Source organism: Aulostomus chinensis, chromosome 2, assembly GCF_037954235.1.
Source record: "Aulostomus chinensis isolate RoL2024-O1b breed Wild chromosome 2, RoL_Achi_v1.0, whole genome shotgun sequence".
NCBI lineage: Eukaryota > Metazoa > Chordata > Actinopteri > Syngnathiformes > Aulostomidae > Aulostomus > Aulostomus chinensis.
Window position 1 is genome coordinate 12,359,433 of NC_141321.1, and position 17,678 is coordinate 12,377,110.

Here is a 17,678-nt window from a genome sequence, read left to right on the forward strand (position 1 = left end):
GATCTGACCAGTTATTGACAGGAGACCTCCTGGAGACAGACCAGGGGACTGTGATCATTACTTTGACAAATTTTCAATAAAATGTCTTGAATACGATGAACATTTTTTTCCCCCCAAAACTGTCTTTGCCCAGTCAGCTCGACACACTGTCTAAATATGCCACATTTCATTCGTGTGTGATGTTTTGGTGCTGGACATTCATCAGGCAAATGGTTTGTGATGATGAGAAACCAATTTTCGAAAGCTTCTTGTCACAAACTATAAGTCTGACGAAGGTTTAACACAGAAAGTTGCAAATACATGACACATTGCAACTTCAAACGGTTGATTGTCTTGTAATCTTTTTCATTTTCGTCAGGAGTTTTGAGCATTCAGTGGTCTGGATCGATGGATCCTCTAATGAGTAGAAGAGAAAAGAAACGTAAAACTTCCGACAGCACCAAATGTAATCACAGAGCTCCCCCAGGACTCCTGTGAAGTGCAGGGATTTCAATCTGTTTTTAAAATTGGAAATAGAAATAGGTGCAACAATGTCGTTTTGAAATGATATTCCCAATTTTAGGAGGTTAAATCGTCAATATACGTGTACTAGAATAAACGCTGAGTGTGTAACGCATCATTGCAACGATTGCAAGTGAACAACCTGCCATCGGCCATATTTGGCTCCACTGCTGGGGCACTTGAATGTCTTTTGTCGGGGAGGACATTATTTAAAGCCCCATCAGTCCTGCCAGGTGTGACCTTTTTATTTAAATGTAATAAAAGTTAATTTCATACACACAGTCAGTAATTTCAGTTGCTCAGCATGCATAAAACTGCTTGTTAGTTGATGTGTGTGTTTGCTGCAGGTGTGAACAGCCCTCCACCCTCTTTTTCTGTGGCAGTAAAGTGGACAGGTGACCTTGTGGTGTGTTACAATGTGTTACACACACACACACAAACACGTACACACATCAATCTTTATCACGGCTGGAGGAAGTGACATTCCCCTCATTTCCCTTTAATTACCATGCAAACCAAGGCGTGTGCTCCTTTCGGCGGGGCTTCACTTCTGTGGATTTTCCCGACGGGGATATCTGGAGACTTTATGACAGTATGGACTGTGAAGGGCTGTAAATTTGAGCAAAGCGAGGAAATGGGAATTAATCCACACTGTTAAAATAATCCCTGAACTCTGGGGAGACTCCTGGGCCTGCTGAGCTTTACGTAGTTGGACTTGTCTCAGCCTTATGAACCCACTGAAACATAAGGTGAAGTAAAAGGTTCTACCCATAGGAACAACAAGTGGGCTTTGTGTTTGCACATAAATATGCATCAAAGTTCACCTGACAAAATATTTGCTTGCTACAACAGAGGGAGGGCTAAATCGGTGTTTGGAGGGTGCTACAGTTTATATTTGCTGGTCAAAAATCTCTCTCTCTCTTTTTTTTTTTAAATTTTGGACGCTTTCATGTGAAGCACGTCCTATAACAATGGATCAATCCCACTAACACGCTGTTTGTGAAGCCTCCATCCAAACCGAGGCCCTAGCTTACTGCTCTCAGTGGTCTAAACATTGTCCTGCATCTCCAGTTGTGCTGGCAGACATCTGTCCAACACAGAGTTTGCTCTCTCCACTGACTGGACATTGGACTAGTTTCAAAAACCACACACACAGTTTAGTCTGACCAGATGAATGTTTGTGAAAACAGCCTGAAAGGACTCGTTCATTTGGACAGACAGATGGTGCCACTAATATTTCAAAACCAAACTCATGCTGATCTTTTCACAATAAAAGCTGAAATGAAAATGTCAATTATGGCCAGTCTCTGAGCTTGCTACGTATCTATACTGTATATTAGAGCTGAGCAATTAACAAAAATCGTATCAAATCCAACAGTTAGAACCTCTTCCTGTCTCAGTCGTCTGTAACTTCGGCGACATCTTATCTAATGTGTGCGTTCATGCTCTACTTTCCAGATGACATCATTGAAAATTATTTATTTTGTTTATAAAACATGCAAGATGCTATTTCTTTTGCTTTCCATAACAGAGATGTCAGTTGTGACCGAAAGGTCAGAGAGGTCTTTCTGCATTCTGGTGTCACATGAGTGTCACAGGAGAGAAAAACAAAACAAAGCAAAAACGTTTTCCTGAGGCAAAGAGAGGCAAAATGTACACCCCAACTGCTTCAGTGGAGCAGCAGAGAGGCCAGCAGGTCAGACTGTGGATGTCCTGAGTGGTTTGATATAGGTCATCACGAGCTGCATGGGATTACTCCAGTGATGCACTCATACTCGCTCCTGCTGTTCATATTCTGACACACGCATGTAAACTATGCTGGATTTCACTATGTGTTTTACAGACTGAGTTAACTCCACTTTCCAGTACACTACATGAACAAAAAAGGTTGTCATGAAATCCAACAAGTTCAGCTTTTCCCTGTTTGATCCTTTCTCGAAATCTTTTTGAAAATAAAACACGGATGCAACAGTGGATGTGAGGCGACTGAATCCAGCAGAGACCTGCAACACACATGAACTGAAGCAGTTCCCGAGAGCTTTGTAATGAGATGCTCTGAACTTCCTGCAGTGCTACTGTACCAAAATGGAGAAGACCAGCCTTGTTAGCCAGGAGTGAAGGGCAGCAGAGACGGAGTGAAGGACTGGATTTACAGACAGAGGCATGTGGAGACAGACACAGAGATCACGCCTCACCCAGAGTAAAAGAAGAGCCCGTAGGAGCTGACGACAGTAAGACTTCAAGGACGACCCCGCCAGCCCTGACAGCATTCTAATGACATGGAACTATCATGGGAGAATGATGCAAGAACACATACACACATGCGCATGACAAAATAAGACATTATGCAATCACATCATGATCAAAAGTCAGAATATCTACATAGCTGCGAGAATATTTTCTAATCAAGATCAGGGCACTTTTGGACATTCATGAGAAAAAAAAAAATGTAAATCAAGCCTAACCTGGCCCTAAAACCCTGGTTAACGCTCCAGTGGTCTACCGATCACTCAAAATATTCTATGAGACATCCCCAGTCACGCATACACATACGCTCATAGAAAGTAGGCAGTCAGGGGGCTGCACAAGGTGCCAACACGTGTATATGGTGATGATCGAGACATCCGGAGCGATTCAGAGTTCAGTTTCTGGCTCAAAGGGCACTATGATGTTGTCTCTGGGGCATATTCATATTTTTGAAAATGTTTCACCGTAGAGCTGAAAGAGATAATGCAACATTTTTTTGGTCAACTGGTTGATATTTTCATGTTATAAAACACCTCTATGTATTAAATACCAGAAATCCAAAGATTTTTAATGTAACTGTCATTTTGTAGCAATGGTTTTGAATTAGAAAAGTTGAGTCAGGACCCAGCTCCTAAATTAAGGTACTGATGAAAGTATTAGCATTGAATAGTTCTCAATAATACACAGCTCTACAGCAAGTACTGCAACTTTGTTCTCCTGTGATTTGTTTCATCACTCTCTGCGGCTCTTACACCTCCATACACATACCTTTTCATACCTTGGTGAGGTACAATGTGATATTAACACAGTATCCTCTAAGGGCCAGCAGGTGCACACGGAAAATGGGTTAATGGTGAAAGAGAAGCAACAGAAACTTCGAATACACTGTCGACATTTAAAAAAACAAAAAACCCAAACAATCTAATTTAACGTCTGTCCCATATTACATCAGTGAAATGATACCTTTGGATATAAAATGTAATTTTCGGTTATAAGCACTGAGGCGTTAACTTGCACGTTAATTAATTAACAGACCTTTGAGGCTGTTTATTGCCATGTAAATTAGTCCTCTGTCATTGTCAGATTTTATCAAATGTGTTGCACACTGATTACTGCGAAAAATGATCACACCAGAGAGAGTCTAAATTAGCTTCAGTATAATTTTCTACATAATAAAATTTGAAGTGTTTTTTACTGAGAAGAAAAGCAGGATTTAATGACAGAGCAGGATAAACGGTAATAAGGTTATAGTGTGTTTGATTGAATATCCTACACAGACAGCAGACTTGTCATGAAGACGTATGCATGTGCATTACTGGCAGGTTAAATTAAATTACAAGCAGGCACAAAGATGTTATTTTCCTCCTGTACACACACACACACACATAGTGAGAGAGAGAGAGAGCGAGAAAACGCTTGAGGCTAACGGAGAATCTGTCAGCTAACAACATCTACTGTAAAAAAACTAGCCAGAAACATCCATTTTCAAACTCTCAAGCTCATCATTCAATATGACCCACATATTTTTCATTCAATCACCTACTCAGTAATCAACAAAACAGTCTGACTAGAGCTAAAAACAAACAAGCTATAACATTTCTAGTTTGGCGTAAGTTGACGGTAGAGCTGAGGGTGACCAGCCAGCACATTCAGCTGAGCCAATTCCTATTTGTGAGTACACGAATGGTAAAATTACACTTTTTGGGAGAAGTATCATGAAAACGAAATCAATTCAAAGTCCAAATAGTATTGGTTACATCGTTAATAACAACAATGTGCACGTGTATGTGATGTGTAACCTGCTGTGAATGTGCTGTGAACAGCAGCACAGTGAATGTGGGTGCCATCCATGTTGGGTGAATGATGTAAAATGAGGCTTTGGAGCCAAGAATAAATGCAAGGTACTAGAAAATGGGAAAAGGACATGAGGAGAGATGTAGAAGAAAGTAAGAGAACAAAGAGAAGAGGAAGGAAGGGAGATGAGAGAAAATCCAAGGATGGAGGACAAGAAGATGAGAGTTAGGGATGGAGGGAGGGGAAAAAGAGAAGTCCAAGACACCAAAGGAAAAGGGGAGAAGAGAGGAAGAAGTCAAACAGAAGGGGATGAAAACGAAAGAGGAAATGTGAAGAAGTCAGAAGGAGAAAAGGGGGGGGTAGAGAGAAGAATTATCTGTCCTTCAGTGGAACTCCCCTGGGATCCTCAATCTCTGCAATGTCCAATTTAAACACAGGACTTTCTGAGATGGAGCGTGAAAGAGAATGTGTGTGTGTGTGTGTGTGTGTGTGTGTGTGTGTGTGTGTGTGTGAGTGAGAGAGAGAGAGAGCAAAATACAGAGGAAACAGATAGACTTAATGACCATATTACATCTGAACCTCAATACAAACAATGTGATCCAGCTGAGCTTTAATTAGGAGTGACGGCTAGAAGGAGCAGACAGGTGAGGGGTCAAGACCCATCTTCAGGCCTTACCTGTCTCACAGCGGCGTCCTGTGAATCCTGAAGGACACACACATGTGTTGGGAGACACACAGGTCCCACCGCTCCTGCACCCCTCCTCACAGAAGGCTGGAAGGAGGAAAAAGAGAAGGGAAATTATATTTTACAGCTGCATGACAAAAGCTTTGGATTCAAGGTTTCATCCAGAGTTACTGCCTGCCCACAGGTGTCTTTGTCTCTGGTGTGGGTTCATAAATCATGGATGTGTGAGTGTGTGTACTCCAGATGTGGAGCGTGTAGTCGGGTGACCTGATAAAATGAGTCTGTCCTCCCTGATAGGTCACAAGTGGCATAAACCAACTACACTTAGGGTGAAGGGACAGACGCCATCTAGTGGCCATAGTCATGACCAGAGGAATAATAAATCAAATGAAGTCAGTTAATATAAAAATAGTCTGGTGTGCTGATGCTATTTGTTCCTGTTGTGAACCGAGTGAACGCGGCTGTTTTTGACAGCTGATGCAGCTGGAGACTGCTGTTTAATTCTCACTGGCAGGAACAAGTCAACAAATAAACCAGCAAATGTTTTTAGACATCATCATCAGTGGCATTCAGCATCGTTGGGGGCTTTTCTGGTTGTTTCCGACAAGGAGGCCAAGTTCCAAATAAGATCGTTTTTATGACCAAACACTGAAGTATGTTTCTGAACACATTCAATAGGGAACAGAATCATCTGTCATAGTTGAGCAGCACTGCCTAAGTTGATTCTTTTGGTTCATTCTTTGATAGACATGCTCTCACAGTCTCAGGGGTTTGGCTCCATCGTAGCCCGCTCACCTCTCACTTGGAGGGTGTTAGAAGCTGGGCAGCAACAAAGTTAAACCTCACAGCCTTCAGATGTGTAATCCTCTGCAATGAGGACGTCAGAGGTTCTTTTCCTTTTCAGCTTAAAATAGACATAAACAATTAGCAACAGCTAATAATGTCCAAATTGTCTCCCTGATGTTGGTACCAGAAACACGGCAAAAATTGTCCCGACCGTCCTGCTTAATACACCTGAAAATGTCCTGATGAGAATGCGCAGTTCGGTTTCCTCAAGCATGGCTGCAAATTTCCTGATGTCTCGCTCCTTTCCCCTCCTGCAGTTATCTTGTGAAATATACAGTAGAACTTGTTGTACGAATAACTTCAGATTCATCCTGAGAACAGCCTGCATATCAAAAAGTCAGTGAGAACGGCAGCATCTCAAAGAGACAAAAGTCATGTCAGACATGTGAGCTCACAACAGCTCAGTCCGATAACCGTTCAGCTTGGTTGTTTTTCTGTCAATAACATAAGACCCCATTTACACCCGGTATAAAAAAATAACGTGTGCAGTATCTGGACACATGATCCAGATAAGAGAAGATCCAGTCTTCCTCCAGAGGAAAACCTGCTTGAGTCTGATGTGGTGCAGGTGTCAACGTGGCAAGTATGAGATAATGGTGCTTGTGAAGCCTACCCATGTGTTCAGGCATTGTAAAGGCTATGATAGTGAACTGGTCTCTGTGGACGTGAGGACAGAATCATGAGTAGTGGAGCATGTTCTGAAGGCAAACCTTTGGTGGATTACATCCGTGAGGCACTGCTTGATCTGTACTGCTGCGGACAAATATTCCGCTGCCGTCGCCTGCGTCTGATGAGAGATGTGTAGCACTGGCGAGCAGCAGCAGGGCAGATTTGACGCCCATTTCTTTCTGTATTCATCCAAAGGATGGAAGAAGGATGGTTGTGCAGGTACTGATTTTGTTTACACCCATCAAAGATTCCAAACACCATTCCAGCCAGACCTCCAGATCAGATCTGATCTGGTGCACTAATTACCATGCAGCTAACCTCTCCATATATCTCACTTTAATACCAGATAACATTTAGCTCTCTGTTTCGGTTTACAGTACAACATAGTGGCTGGCCCATCAATCCCGTCTGCGGTAGCTAGCAGCTGTTCACCCACTGCACAGCACCAGGCAGACAACTACTTTATTCACAAGAGTAGTTTACCTGAGTTTACCTGAGCTTGAAGTTCCCTGCTTCCATAGACTTTAGTCCAAGTGGCCGTTAAAGACGTTACCTCCTGATGGTAATAATCTAGGACCAGCGTGACCTGAATGAACAGCCGATCTGATTTGTTCTAAACGGTGAGGTGATGGTTATTGTTATTGATCGTCTTCAGAGCTGACTGCAACATTCATGAGGTGACATTTCCCTCCTCTACTTTGCATTTGTCAGTTCAGTCATTTGAAAACCTTCTCACTGTGTGTGTGTGTGTGTGTGTGTGTGTGTGTGAGTGTGTGGACCCGTGTGCACATCCATCTACTGGAAGCAGCCTAGCAGTGCAAATGACTGATCTGATCTGTGAGCAGCGCGTGCTGTGTGATACATCAATACGGCTGAGGCCAACACACAAAAGAGAAGGGATGGATGGAGGAGCTATGATAGAGAAATATAGCCGGCTAAACAAAAAGGGGAGAGCGAGTGGGTGAAAGAAAAGACAAAGGGAAAGGAAGAGTAGTTTGTCAGTGTTCAAGTGAGAAGGATTACCCCCCCCCCCCCACCAAAAAAAGAGCAGGGTTAATTGAGCAAGTTCATTAAAGAGAAATCACTAAGTATTTCTAAGCTTGATTAATGACATGATTTGAAAGATGAGCCTTAATGGACTGAAGAGCTATTTATAGTCACATACATGTTGAGTAATATCAGTGTGTATGTGCAGCAGCTTGTCTGTGTATGAATCTGAACACGCATAATTTGTTCCTGTAAATGATCACCATCGTGTTTTGGGAAAAAAAAGAACAAACAAACACGTAAAAGCAATAAATAAAATCAGAGTTCCATGCCAGAAGCTATTAATTTGATTGGTTCCACTATTTAAGAAGTTCTATCAGGCCCTCATTAGGAGCCTGATTGCCTCTGTACTAATAAACCTCACACTTAAAAATTAATTACACTTATATTGACTCAATCCATCTCCAACTCTAATTATCATTTAAACACCATCAGCATAACGCCACCCGCTTCACACACTAATGACTTCGAAGGATGGTAGGGGCGGGGGGTGAAAATCGACTCACGAACCCACGATGACCATTATACTGTAATACAAATGATGATGAAGCTCCTAGCATTGTTGCTGTTTATTACCTACAACCAGTCAATGAACTTCAGCAGTAAAATGTGCGATGTTCACGATTATTTTGGCAAGAAATCTTGCTATTTCATTTTTGGCAAACAAATTCCTCTTCTACTATTCTTGTTGGTGCCAGTATTTATCTGGTGCGGCCTGAGTAGCTCTGATGCGACTCCAACGGGCAACCACTGTGTCTTCTCGTGGGTCATTCCAACTCTATGTGTGACTGACACGCCAGCTGCCAATCAGAACATTGTGGAACACAGACACCCAATGAGAACTTTCCATCTGAGAAACAGAAAACCAGGCAGGGTTAATGACACATCATGACTCATTAGTTACTTGGCCTCATCACAACCGCAGTATTTGAAGGATACTCTTAGATGGAGAAGAAGTATAGACTGAAAATGGAAATACGCCAGCATCGTTGGAGTCTGGTTCCTTCGTGTCAACGTTGATGAGCTTTTCAGATGGATTTTAAGTTAAATACTTAAAATAATGTCAGTGCTTAACTATGGCTTGGGATAGTTTAACATTTTCCTTCGTCACAAAATGTGCTAATAAATATGACACGAATGAATTTTGAAGTCTTTGTGGATCTTCATAATGACAAGTTTCTAAATGAGACTACAGAGGTCGTTTTGAACATCAAACATCATCACCAGCGTTAAGCTAGTTGTGGCGACTTTGACGACAGCATGGCACAGCCTTAGCATGCATCAAAATATGTGAGTCTCATAAACTTCTGTTTGTCACAGGGTTTACTTTCAGCCTAATTCTCTGGCTTTTGGGCCTGTCACACGATGCTAACTTCCAGGTCTGCAGCCCTTTATGAGTGCTACAGCACAAGTAAATGTAGATGTGTGTGGCTGAAATGGAGTACAACCTACAAGACAAATGTGTCAATCATCAGTGACTCCCATTTGACAAAAAAAGCAGACCAAGTCAACATCTTGTCTTACATTTCTTTTATCACCAGCGGTTTTTCTTCTCACGCATTTATGACTTTTACTACTTGAGAGATCAAACCAGTGCTAATTTGACTTGGGCAAGAGGACACAAAAGACGATGAAAAGAGGCACATTCATTCAGATGCACGTTCTATTTTCTTTGACTACTGCGTCTCAGTTCTGGTCTAATCATCATCATGATTACATCTGTTTATGTGAGACAATAAGAAGAATTGCGAAGTAGAATTGCTTTGCCAGATCATCTTTTTTAGTTACACTGACTGTAGAGAAATGTTTTTTTCCATCTGGCAACAAGTCATATTTTAAGAAGAAAATAAAAAAAAAAAAAAAACGTGTAGAGAGCCAGAACAGAGAACAACCCACACAACTGAAAATATAAACACACAAACGTGGTGCATTGTTCTGTGTTCAGTTTTCATTCCTTGTAAGAAAAAAAATCGTGTTTCCTTTACTGACACCAGAACATGAAGTTACTGTTGAAGTTACATACTTCTAACATGCTGCTGGAAATATGGCCTGCCTCTGCAATCTCTCACTTTTATAAAGGATGTCAACAACACCGCCTTCTTTTTCTTTTCTTACCTTCTATCCACATTTGTCACATTTCCCTCTCCCACACCGCCCTGTGCTTAACCTCCACATTACATTAACAGCCTCCTCCTTGCAGCACCCATATAGGCTGTGTTGCTAGGGGGAGGAGACCGCCCTCCTTCATTGTTGTCCCCGTGACCTCAAGCTAAACTATCTCACTGCCTAACTGAGCCTGTTGCTGACTCGTGACTTCTCCAGACATGCTTATACCCATGGATTTGCAATCTGAGTTTCCCATTACGGGCCTAGATTGCTTTCCAGTGGGTGGCGAGAATGAAATCATTCCAGTCTGCGCCGTAGCTAACAGACGCATTTACAGTCGTTGGGCATCCAAGGATCCATCGCAGAATTAAGAGAAGGAATTTAACAGAGGAAGCAAATGGGTATACCACACATGCAAGTTGATATGAAAAGGAGAAAAAAAGAGAGCATTGAACTGAGCTAATAATTACCGTCCCATTGAGTACATCACAGTCCAGTGATGCGCTGCATTAAGGCGTCTCCTCGTCTCCTGATAATGACCCCATCTCTTCCTGAAGGCCTCTTAGTGGATTACAGCTATGCACATGACACACACACACTACATGTGACTGAAATGCTTCCTTACGTGTCATGTGACAGGGGGCACTGTGCGCAGGGGGCATGTACCTGATATATCCAGATGTATCTGATAATACCACCAAGGTCAGTGTGCCTTTTAGCTCAATCTCTGACTTTATGGCACATTGACTGAGAGGATCATTTGTCAATTTTGCAAACAATTCCCTTAACGATTCCAGTGGGCGTGAATGACGTCACCACACACGCTGCGTTGCTTATGCAAGCTACGCAATGTGCATAGCAATGTCATTCACCTGTGCAGCCAGCAGGAGACATGGCGTCCAAGTGGCACAAACACTCCAAAGTTTGGTTACATTTCAAGATAAAGGATGACAACAGGGCAACTGGCAAAGTGGATCTTTCCTCAAAGGGAGGAAATACTACCAGTATGCAGAAACATTTGCACTCACAGCATGTGATAACTTTGGGTGAATGTCGCATTTTTGATCTGCTCCGGAGTGAATCTCAACCCAGCAGCAGCGGCAACGTTGGCACGTCCTCTGCTGTTAATGGTGCAGGTAACTAACCAACCAAATGAGAATCAATAAAGAACTGAACTGTTAAGCAGAATTGAAAAATGGAATCGGAATCGTAAAAATCAGATCTATGCCCATCCCTAGCCAAATTCTAAAGGTTTTTCTGACCAAATTTGAGATGGATCCTGATGACCCACAAGCAGGAGAACATCAAACTGAAAAAAGATCAAGTGCTGCCCCCAGATTTAATGGGTTCTTCCTTCACTCTACACCCCTCCAATGGGTTTGGTGAAAAATGGGCTCGTAATTTTTGTCTAATATGGCAGACAGACAAATAAATAAATAAATAAAAAAAATGAATAAATGCTCCTGAAAGCACTTTGACATAACTTATTCCACATCACATACATGTTTTCAAAATGTATAATGTAAAAAGTGGAACATTAGGGTCCAGGCCTTTAATTTTACTGGCAGATTTTCACCTCCACCATGAATGAATAAATCAGTGGACAGTAAAATATAAAGGTAATAAAATCTGTGTATTTGCTGGTTGACAGTTCCATGTAGCCCTGAGGAGAGCGAGAGCTGTAGCTGAGGTCAGGGCCATGTTGGACCGTATATATGCACAATTCCATAGCGCGTAAACACTGACATCTTTGTCAGAGGTGAATTATGGTTCAGCTGCTCTCATTCAAACCAGCTTTCCCACAGCTGCACACTTTGAACCTGCCCAAACCGACTGTTCAGATGTGATCACTACAGCAGAGAGAATTGGACTTATAATTATCTCAGCTGAGTGGCAATGTTACTCCTTATCTGCTGGATGTGTAAGGAGGCCATTAGCTCAAACTTTAACCACAAGAAGTTTATCAAGCAATTATATATCCTTATTTCTTTTGCAGTTTTCCAACCCGCAAAAAAATAAAAATAAAAATAAATTAATGCAGCCAGTTAAATCTAAGCATGACCACCAGCAGATGCTGATATCAGGAGGAAATGCGAATTACATCTCGGAACGCTCCATCACTCTAACCCCAAACCCTGATCTCAGGGGAAGACAGCCCCCCCCCAGCTTCTGCGCTAATGACTGCACACCAGCAGGCTTAAATGGAGAGGTAAAACTCCTCTGGCAGAGGAGATGAGCAGGCTAGAAACTCAGCTAAAAAAAAGGAATCAACGACGACCCATTTACTCAAGCAAATGCCTCACTTTGTTCTGCATCAGCGTCGAGGCACTTCACTCTTGGCCGAACTCTCTGTCGGGTATTTAGCTAACACCACAGATGAATGGTCGCACTTACTAGACGATAACAAGCCGGGCCAAGTGATCGCCATGGATTAAAGACGCATTAAGGAGGATTTTTACTGGCATAATGTATCGGCAGCGGGTTGAAAGGGTGGTTGATCAATACCGCTGACACGACAATTTATTCCACCAGGTGCTTTTACAGATTTTCTGTTCTGGAAAGAGCTCAAGGGTAAAGGGCGTTGCAAGTTAGTCAGCCATTTGAATTTTGGAGAAAAAAAAAAAAATCAAAGGGAATAAAAAAAGTGAAATATTTCCATCCCTTTATCATTCTCCTAAAATATAATTAAATCACTTAGATTTGAGATAGCTACTTGTAATTGTACTTAATGTTAACATGAACTTTAGTGTAAAGACTATTGTGCAAAACACACCTGATTTCTGCATTACATTTGTTTCCTGTAATCCTTCAACTATCAAACCTGACAGGAAAACAGTGAGAATAAATCACTGCACCTATAGCTGACAGTTTTATTTTTGCCTCCCTAACCTGAGCTGCCATTTGTTTTTGCTAGACAGGGACACAAACTGACAACAACAGCATTTAAATGGCCCTCTGAGATTGCTACTTTCATATAAAAGCCTTCAAAGTACTGAATTAGGCGACCACATAGTTATCATTTTACCGCAAAGCCCTGTTTACTGTAATACCATTTCAATATTGTGAGGTTTTTTGTCTCTAGAGTTACAGTTGATATTTTAAAAGCATTGTACACAGTCTTAAACTGAAGCCAGATGTTAATAAATACTCACAAATATGGCTTAGAGTGTCCTCACATGGGGGGGAAAAACAAGCTGATTGCTGAAAATGAACTATGTACTTGCTGGTCATAAGAAAAGAAAGGAGAGGCTGAAATAGATGCACAAGGGTTACTTCCTGAAGGTTACCATAATAACCACACGGGTAAGGAAATGGGAAAACTAAAACTGCATTTTTAAAATAGCGTTGCCAAGCAGTTGCATATGAAACTAGCAGTTGGAACCAGTAATCTGTGGCAGACTTCAACTCTTAAAAAAGTTTGGGATATTTTACGGAAGGTTGTGCAAAATTTTTGATTCATAAACCTCTTGATGTCCAGCATAATGAGAACTTAGTGCTTGCAGTGAAAACAAGCCCATGGTATACTCAGGAGGGTGTTAGTGGAGAACAGCGACAACTCTGTGGTTAAGGTCTGGTTAGGTTCAGGCACACAAAGCTCTTGGATAGAAGTAGGGAGAGGGATTTTATTTGAGAATAAGTAATTAGAAACGGCTGACAATGTCTTGGTTTTGTATCATTCACATACGTTTGTCACGTCACTGCGCATTTACGTCAAGACAGAGCATACGCAGAAAGAACACAGCCTGACAGCATTCCGTTTCACCGTTTACATGATAAGATTTTAAATCTGATCAGTTTGGGAAGAGGAATATTCTACCCCTGTGAAACCGAATGAAATTCCATTCAATTTAGGCCGGATTGAGGTGTTTATATGGAACATTTTTATTCGGTTTGGGCTTCTAATCCGATTCTAATTGGAATATTAGGCTCCATGTAAACCCAGCTAATGATGATCTCATTACAATGGCCCCTGTCAGTGGGGGGGTTGTTAGGCAGCAAATGAACATTTTGTCTTTGAGACTGATGTGTAGAAAGCAGGAAAAATGGGCGAGTGTGGGGACATATTGATATGGACAGATAGCGGCAGCTAGATGATCCAGTCAGAGTGTCTCCTAAACTGCAGGTCTTCTTAGGCTGTCCCAGTCTGCAGTGGTTTGCATTGACCACAAACGTTCCAATGAAGGCAAATCTGTGAACCAGTGACAGGTCCGGCACCCAAGGCTCACGGATGCAGTTTGCCCATTTAGCCCTCTCCAACAGAAGAGATACGGAGAACAAACTGGTGAAAAAAATGAATACCAGTTCTGAAGGAAAGGTGTAAAAACATGATGCTCTGCAGTTTGCTGTGTAGCCTCGGACCAGCCAAAGTACCCAAGCTGACCCCGATCCACCGCTGAAATCAGCCATTATGGGCCCTTGACCATCAGAACTGGACCATGGAGCAATAAAATAAAGTGGCCTGGTCTGATGAATCGTAGACAAGATGTGGATAGGTGTATGCATATGGGAGGGGCTGACCTGGGGAAGAGACAACACTAGGATGCACTATGGAGAGAAGGCAAGCTGGTGGAGGCAGTGTGATGGTCAGGGCCATGTTCTACTGGGAACCTTTGGGTCCGGCCATTCATGTGGGTGCTATTTTGACATGGACCACCACCAAGGACACCCATTCCCCACTAGCAGTGGCCTTTATCTACAGGACAACACACCCTGCCAGACTGAAAAACTGGTTCAGGAATGGTTTGAGGGTCACTCACATGAGTTCACTTGATTTGACCTCTAAAATCCGCAGATCTTAATCCAGTCCAGCAAGTCCACATCAATTTAAAGGGCTTTTGATTTGGTAACAATAGAGGGACCTATTCAACATTAGGCAGGAAGTCATAACACTATGTCCAGAATGACAACTGATAACAGCCCTGTAATGAGCTGATTACATCTGTTCCAATGCGCTGTCTCAAAAATGTCCCCTTACAAGGAAATAATGGATCTATTTTGCGTTTACAGCCTGTAAACGTGAATTCACATGGTTTACATGTTTCTACCAAAACCAAACAGCTGCTTTTATTTTTGTGGCTGATTGATTTCATAGAATTTCTTAAGTGTGATTGCAAAGTGCAGGTGAGTTAATGCCCACATACAGGATGTATACAAAAACATTTATGCCTCTGTAAACAGAGACACTTACATTTAGACGCATTCATGTATTTGAAAGCATCAGCTGAACAGCAAATGACAATTTTTTAAATGTGTATAGCTTTGAAAATCAAAGTTTGTCAAAGAAAATGTAGAAAGAAGAAGAATAAAAACAACCAACCTGAAGCCAAGCACTTTCCATGTAAAAAAAAAAAATAATCAGATGAATAAAAAGTGAATACAAATATTCATCTCTCAAAACAATCTTAGCGTGATGAAACATTAACTGGATCATTAGCCATTCTTGACACGTTTGAACGATTTTATCTTTTTTCATCTGTGGAAGAGTTGCGGGGGCATGAACCTATCAGAAGAGCGGGGGGAGGGGGGGGCAGGGACGTCCTTGGCAGCTGGGATGTGAGGAGCTTTCAAAACCGAGGGCTGCACACAGCGAACATCTCCCTCTGCACCGCCGTATTCACCAACCTGTGTTGTTTCACTGATAAGAAGACGTTTACTGCTGAGCGGCGGGATGTAGTGCTGGAATTAGGCGTGACCCACACTGCTGGGGTTCGGAGGAGGGATGTGCAGCACATCAAGCCCTGATGTTGACGAGACTGTGAGGGAAATATCACTATTTAGCCAACTGGGTAATTTGTTTTCTTTCACTTTTAGATGGCAGATGTAACAGAAACTATTTTGATCAAATGGAAAAATTTTAAGGTTTTGTTGTACAGAATAACACCTGTCAGTAAGTACTGCTACCATGAAGACTTTATGGGTCTTAAAATCAGCAGTTGCTGACAAGCGGCTACAAGAGAGCACAAACATTATAAAAAATAGAAGTGTGACGTGGTAGTCATGCATCTGCGGAGTAGTTCCTTCATATGGCAATAATCCAACATCAAGTGCAAAAATCCTGTTGGCTTTTGCTTGATGCAAACTCCAGAGGAGGCCCACAAAAATCTATCATCCCTGCAGCCTCCACCAGGCCGCGACAGGAAACTTCCACCATTTCTAATTGGTTAGCATTTTAACTGAAGAAAGGGGTCTTATTCACTTGGGTGTATATTGAAACTTATTTGTATTTGACTTTTTCCTTTTTAAATTCTATTTAGTCAGCCAATTTAATGATATTTGCGAGGGCACAGTGTTATCTTTATCTTGTTTTTTCTTTAAAAGAACAGAGGATTGTCCTTTCGATTTTTGTTCATAGTGTGTCACGTTTGAACTCGCAAATGTACCAGTAAACAGGGTAAACAAACAGTAATGGTGTTTCAGTGGTTACTCTTTAAGACAAGAACACATAAATAAATCAATACCCCCTCCACCAGTTGCGTGTGCAGTTCTCTGGCCAGATTCCAAAACCTTAAACAATGTTAGTAAGGTCACCGGTGTATAAAGGTAATAGCAATGGGACCCATCCTGTAACATGCCATGGTGGTGAACTTTGACATTAGTCCTGATAAGAGTGAGTGACGAATCTCTTAAATCTGTTTGCTCATCTATTATATGGTACATCCAGAGATACGGGGCAGGCAACACAGCCCACGAATACTAGACAGCACATTGACGGCACAAAGGACAGTTGAGGAAAGGAGGAGCAAGATGTTCAAATTGGCAGCTCAGAAATCTGCAGGAAAAGGGGATGGGGGTGCTGAAGTGCAGTTATTTGCATTTGTTTTCATGTCTCATGCAGGCTCCAGCCCCATCAGGCGGAGCAGCAGCTGCTATCAAAGGAAGGTGCTAGGAAAAGAACCTGTCAGGGTATCATCTCAGGAGATGGCTGCTGCTGTAGTTTGTAAACACGCTAACCCGTGTTTCTATCTCTGTGACCTGGAGCTCGAGGGACGGCAACATCTCTGTGGCACATCTCGGCAGCTTTTTTTTTTTTTTTTATAATAAAACGCTCTGTACAGACATCCAGAATCCCAAGAGAAACAGCTCTGACTTTCCATCTAGCAGCGGTCAACATCTTCCATATGAAATCTCAGCATAGAGCAGATGGATAGCGTAAATCATTTTTATATTTATGGAGGCTATAATAACATCAAGCTCCTGACTTTTCCTGCAGTAAAATCAGGCCTACATTTGCCCTCAAATCTAATGACTTTTTTTGTTTAGTGCCAATCAGTTTAAAGTAGCACGCCAACGCAGTAAACAAAAGCAGGATTGTGCTGCTTTTAGACGCTGTATCCACCTGAGCTTTGTCATTATTTTTCACTTTTTTCTGTTCCGTCTTTAAAAATCAGTCCATCCAGGACAGATATTCACTGGGGCAATAAAGCACATCATTATTATCACTGATGAAAGGCTATATACTTTTTTTTTTTACTTTTTAAAAAATTTTCATTTGCTGTCTGGGTGACAAATTAGTATTTCTGGCTTGTTCTGCTCTCCCTCTCTCTCTGTCTACTTGTGTGTGTGTGTGTGTGTGTGTATCTGTGTGTTAACAGTCTCATTGTGAGGACAAAAGCAAGTCTACATTACATAAATTGTTCAATTTTGGGATGATGGCAAGGTCTCCAGAAAATTAATACAAGTCAATGTCATGTCCTCTGAAGTGATGGAAATATCACCCCTCCTGGTGTGTGTGTGTGTGTGTGTGTGTGTGTGTGTGTGTGTGTGTGTCCAAATTCCCTGCCAG

The 17,678-nt window shown here is 41.9% G+C and overlaps 1 protein-coding gene across 1 annotated transcript in view; it reads right to left on the reverse strand.

Annotated features, from left to right (window-relative positions):
- Positions 1 to 17,678, reverse strand: part of LOC147269091 (protein kinase C-binding protein NELL1-like) — a 254,959-nt gene that overhangs the window by 24,941 nt on the left and 212,340 nt on the right. Inside the window, exon 15 of the mRNA XM_086179487.1 lies at positions 5,219 to 5,314. Within this exon, the coding sequence (XP_086035613.1) occupies positions 5,219 to 5,314 (96 nt within the window). The remainder of the gene's footprint in view (positions 1 to 5,218; positions 5,315 to 17,678) is intronic.